The sequence below is a fragment of the Carlito syrichta genome, unplaced genomic scaffold (genome assembly GCF_000164805.1).
Source record: "Carlito syrichta isolate Samal-C Ts95f unplaced genomic scaffold, Tarsius_syrichta-2.0.1 Scaffold130456, whole genome shotgun sequence".
NCBI classification, from domain to species: Eukaryota; Metazoa; Chordata; class Mammalia; order Primates; family Tarsiidae; genus Carlito; species Carlito syrichta.
The window spans coordinates 29,089-34,510 of NW_007074552.1; the positions used below are offsets into that span (position 1 = coordinate 29,089).

The window sequence follows — 5,422 nt, forward strand, 5'->3', positions numbered from 1 at the left end:
GCGGTGGCCGGGAGTGGCCGCTGCACTCCAGTCTGGGCGACAGAGTGAGACTCCAACTCGGAAAAAAAAATTAAACTTTATTTAAAGTTCATGTTCTGGTTGGGCACAGTGCCAGCCCTTTGGGAGACCAAAGCAGGAGGGTCTCTTGAGACCAGGAGTTTGAGACCAGCCTGGGCAACTTAGTGAGATCTTATCTCTATTTAAAAACAAAAACTAGCCAGACTTGATAGTACGTGCTGGTAATCCAAGCTAGTCGCTTGAGCCCAGGAGGTTGCCGTGTGCCATGATCATGCCAGGTTGGGTGATAGAGTGAGACCCATCTCAAAAAAAAAAAAAAAAAAAAAAAAAAGGCTAAACTTGGTGACTCAGCCTGTAATCTCAGGACTTTGGGAGGCCAAGGAGAGTGGATTGCCTGAGTCCACAGGTTCAAGACCAGCCCGGGCAACTTGGCAAGACCGCATCTCTACAATATATCAAAAAATTAGCTGGGCATGGTAGTGTGTGCCTGTAGTTCCAACTACTTGGAAGGCTGAGGTGGAAGGACCACGGGAGTCCAGCAGGTTGATGCTGGGGTGGCCGTGAGTGTGCCACTGCACTCCAGCCTGGACGACAGAGTGAGACTCTGAATCAAAAAAAAAAAAAGTTCTTGTTCCATATGTAATGGGTTGGTTAGACTGAGGACGTGTCAACCATTGAGAAGAAGATACGATATGAAGACAGACGTGGAAGAGACGACTACAAGAAACACTGGGTGTTACATCCAATCATACACAGACAGCCATGGTGTACTGGTCACGTAGAGGCTTTGAAGTTCTGCTGCCTGAATTTGCATCCAGCTGTGTGTCCCCCTCAGTTTCCCGATCTGTCAGATAAGGATAACAGCAGTGCTTACCTCACAGGGTCTTGGGGAGGATTCCATGTTACCTGTGGAGCGCTGGGGCAGGTAGGTACTGTGCCAGCCTCCACTACACACGTGGCAGGAGGAGACAGAGCCGCGCTCAGGCCAGGAGGCTGTCGAGTGATACCGTCGTGGGGTTGGATTACCCTGTTCTCCGACTCACTCTTGCTAGGAGGAATCTGGACAGCCACCCCCACCCCCACCTGAGCCTGCATTCTCATGGGTGACACGGGACGAAATGCTCACAGGGTGGTCACGAGAATGGAATCCATCCGAACTCTGAATGTTGCATGGTGGACAGCCTAGAAATGCAAACATGGTCACAGAGGAGCGCATGCGTTAGAATGCCCTTGGAGACAGAAAGATGCAGATTCCCAGGCTCGTTGCGGTTTTTTTATTTTCATTTTTATTTTTGAGTTAGAGTCTCACTCTGTTCCCCAGACTGGAAGGCAGTGGCATGCTCACGGTCACTGCAGCCTCCACCTGCTGGGCTCAGGCGATCCTTCCTTCCCAGCCTTCCAAGTGGCTGGAGCTGCAGGCATGCACCATCACCCTCAGCTCATTTTTTGATTTATTGTAGAGATAAGGTCTTGCCAAGTTGCCCAGGCTGGTCTAGTACCCCTGGGCTCAGGCAATCCTCTGGCCTCTGCCTCTCAAAGCGCTGGGATTACAGGCGTGAGCCACCTGTTTTATATATTTTTAGTTAATTAATTAATTAATTGAGTGGGGGTGTCTCACTGTGTCACCCAAGCTGGAGTGCAGTGGCACGATCATGGCTCACCATGGCCTTGACCTCCTGGGCTAAACGCCCAGCCTCCCGAGTAGCTGGGACTACAGGCTCACACCACCATGCCTGGCTAATTTTTTCAACTTTTTTGTAAAGACAGGGGTCTCACTATGTTGCCCAGGTTAGTCTCAAACTCCTGGGCTCAAGTGACCCACCTCGGCCTTCGACAATGCTGGGATTAGAGGCATGAGCCACCATACCCAGCTATTTATTTAATTTTGGATCGGAGTCTTGCTATGTTGCCTAGGCTGGTCTCAAACCCCTGGCCCCAAGAGATCCTCTAACCTAGGTTTCTCATAGTGCTGGAATTATAGGCATGAGCCACTGTACCCAGTCCCCTTTTTTTTTGAGACAGGCTGTGTAGTGCAGTGATTCAATCATAGCTCACTGCAGCCTCCAACTCCTGGACTCAAGCAATCCTCCTACCTCAGCCTCCTACGTAGTTAACAGAGTCCTTTTGAGGGTCATTCACACTGTAGCTTGTGTCAGAGTTTCATTCTTTTTTTTTTTTTGAGTTGGAGTCTCACTCGGTCGCCCCGACTGGAGTGCAGCGGCCGCTCCCGGCCACCACAGCCTCGACCTGCTGGGCTCCGGCGATCCTTCCACCTCAGCCTTCCAAGTAGCTGGAACTACACGCGCGCGCTCCCACGCCCGGCTAATTTTTTGATTTACTGTCGAGATGAGGTCTCGCCAAGTTGCCCAGGCGACTCTCGAACCCGTGGGCTCAGGCCATCCACTCACCTCAGCCTCCCAAGGCGCGGGATGACAGACTGAGCCACTGAGCCCGGCTTCTTTTCTTTTTAAGACTGAATCACATTCCATTGCATGGATATACCACATGTGTGTGTGTGTTAGTGATTCATTTTGTTTTGGGCATTTGGCCTCAATTAAAAAAAAAACAAACTGAGGGCATAGATCTGGCTGGTTTCAGGCACGGCTTGCTCTTTTCTTCCTGTGCTGTCATTGTTTCCTTTCCTCCACACCAGTCTCCCAGCCAGGCCAGTTTCTCCCCACTCTCTCATTTCCCCTCATAGTAATTTCTCTCTCCCCCTGCAGTTCCTGTGCCTTAAGAACATTCGAACCTTCCTGTCCACCTGCTGTGAGAAGTTTGGCCTCAAGCGGAGTGAGCTCTTTGAAGCCTTTGACCTCTTCGATGTGCAAGATTTTGGAAAGGTAGGCTGGGCAATTCAAGACCAAATTTCACATCATTTCCATCTGCGTCTACACTGTGAGCTTGGGTTTGCGGCTATGCCTCTCTGAGGCCTAGGTTCCTCATCCTGCCCTCTCTGAGTGGCTTTGAGTATTAAATAAACAGGGGGTTCAGTGAAGGGGCACGAGGTGGGGAGGGAGAGCAAATCCTGAATGAGTCTCCCAAGAGGCATGGAGTCTAGCCTCGGCATGTAGCCTCAAGGTCTAGCCTCAGACCCTTGCAGTCAGAGGCACTGTTCTGCTGTGGGTGGGGCACGGGACTCGCTGAAAAGCATGGCCCTTATCACAGGTCATCTACACCCTGTCCGCTCTGTCCTGGACCCCGATTGCCCAGAACAAGGGGATCATGTGAGTAGCCATCCCCTCCCTCCTGGGAGCCTCTGGCATCCCCCCCACCGCCCCTCAAGCCCCTGGCTCATACCCTCCCGCACCCCCAGGCCCTTCCCCACTGAAGAGGACACTGTGGGTGATGAGGACATTTACAGCGGCCTGTCTGACCAGATCGAGTGAGTGTCTGGGACCTGGGGAGCAGGGTTTTTTGGAGCACCATCATGGGGAGAGGCTGAGAGACAGAGCCTTGAACTGGAGTTTGAGGGGACACTAGCCTTCCCTGCGGTCTGCAGGACATGGCCTTGACCTGGGTTTGGGAAGCATGGCCCTGTCTTGGGGTCTGGGGGTCACAGCCCTGCCCTGGGATCTGGGGGACGTGGTTTTGACCTGGAGCTGTAGGACACAGCCCTGCCCTGGGAGCTGGGGAACACAGCCTTTACCTAGGACTTGGGGAACATGGCCTTGATCTAGATCTCGGGGGACATGGCCTTGCCCTGGGATTGGAGGACACAGCCTTGACCTGGGGTTTGGGAGACATGGCCTTGGGGTACAGAGCCTTGACCTGGGGCTTGGGTGACACAGCCTTGCCCTGGGTCTGGGGATACGGCTTTGTCCTGGGTCTGGGGGACATGGCCTTGACCTGGGTCTCGGGGGACAGGGCCTTGACCTGGGACTTGGGGGAAATGGCCTTGACCTGGGGTTAGGAGGACATGACCCTGCCCTGGGTCTGGAGGACACGACCTTGACCTGGATCTGAGGGACACGGACTGGACCTGGGATCTGGAGGACAGGACCTTGATCTGGAGCTTGGGGAACACAATCATGACCTGGGATCTGAGAGACGCGGCCCTACATTGGGGCCTGGAGGACAGGGCTTTGACCTGGGAGGGCTCTGGGGGCCCTGGCCCCCTGGGAACTATGCTGACTCAGCACCCTGCAGCGACACGGTGGAGGAGGATGAGGACCTGTACGACTGCGTGGACAACGAGGAGACGGAGGGGGACGAGATCTACGAGGACCTCATGCGTTCGGAGCCGGGGCCCACGCCGGTGCGCAGGACAGGCGGGGTGGGCGGAGGGGGGAGGGACACAGGCCCTGGGGGGGCAGGGTGGGTCTCCCAACACCAGCCTCTCCCCTGTGCCCCCAGCCTAAGATGACAGAGTATGACAAGCGCTGCTGTTGCCTGCGGGAAATCCAGCAGACGGAGGACAAGTACACGGACACGCTGGGTTCCATCCAGCAGGTGCGCGTGGGTGGGCCCGGTGTGCTTTCCCCTTCTCCCTCCCTTCCCCCCCCACCTCCTGGGGCGCCTGGCCTTTTCCTGTCCCCATCATGTTGTGCGTCCCTGTCTCCCTCTGTCTCTGGGTTTCTCTGATGAGTGGGTTTTTTTTTTTTTGAGTTGGAGTCTCACTCTGTCACCCAGGCTGGAGGGCAGTGGCCGCTCCCGGCCACCGCAGCCTCGACCTGCTGGGCTCCGGCGATCCTTCCGCCTCAGCCTTCCAAGTAGCTGGAATTATAGGCATGTGCTACCATGCCCGGCTGATTTTTTGATTTATTGTAGAGATGAGGTCTTGCCTGCCCAATAGAGATGAGGTCTCGCCAAGTTGCCCAGGCAGGTCTCGAACCCGCGGGCTCAGGCCATCCACTCACCTCAGCCTCCCAAGGTGTGGGATTGCAGGCTGAGCCACCGAGCCCGGCTGAGTGGGGTTTTTTAAAAAAATTTTTAATTTTGAAGACGTGGAGTACAGTTCAGGGTTAGGTATACAAATGTTCATTATGCGGGTACCCTTGTGGATGATGTGTGCCCTCCCCCCTCCATCCCCTGGCAGTTTCCCACTACTGCCAATCCCGCTGTCTCCACTAGCAGTTTCCAAATGCTGTCAATTCCTTTCCTGTAGTATTAGAATAGTTGTTCTGCTTATGAGTGAGAACATGTGATACTCGGTTCTTTGTTTCTGTGCTAGATCACTCAGTAGTTTAGCTTCTGAGTCCATCCAAGTTGCTACGACATTCATAATTTTGTCCTGCATGATATTCCATCATGATATGTACCACATTTTAAAAATCCAATCCTCAGCCGGGCTCGGTGGCTCAGCCTGTAATCCCGGGCTTTGGGAGGCCGAGGTAAGTGGATTGCCTGAGCCCGCGGGTTCAAGACCCGCCTGGGCAACTTGGCGAGACCTCATCTCTACAATAAA

The 5,422-nt window shown here is 54.1% G+C and overlaps 1 protein-coding gene across 1 annotated transcript in view; it reads left to right on the forward strand.

The window, feature by feature from the left end:
- Positions 1–5,422, forward strand: part of LOC103250445 (proto-oncogene vav-like) — a gene marked incomplete at its 3' end in the record, with an annotated part of 30,044 nt that overhangs the window by 21,075 nt on the left and 3,547 nt on the right. The window contains exons 2-6 of the mRNA XM_008049033.1: positions 2,742–2,858; positions 3,184–3,242; positions 3,332–3,400; positions 4,165–4,273; positions 4,372–4,467. Coding sequence (XP_008047224.1) covers positions 2,742–2,858; positions 3,184–3,242; positions 3,332–3,400; positions 4,165–4,273; positions 4,372–4,467 — 450 coding nt within the window. The remainder of the gene's footprint in view (positions 1–2,741; positions 2,859–3,183; positions 3,243–3,331; positions 3,401–4,164; positions 4,274–4,371; positions 4,468–5,422) is intronic.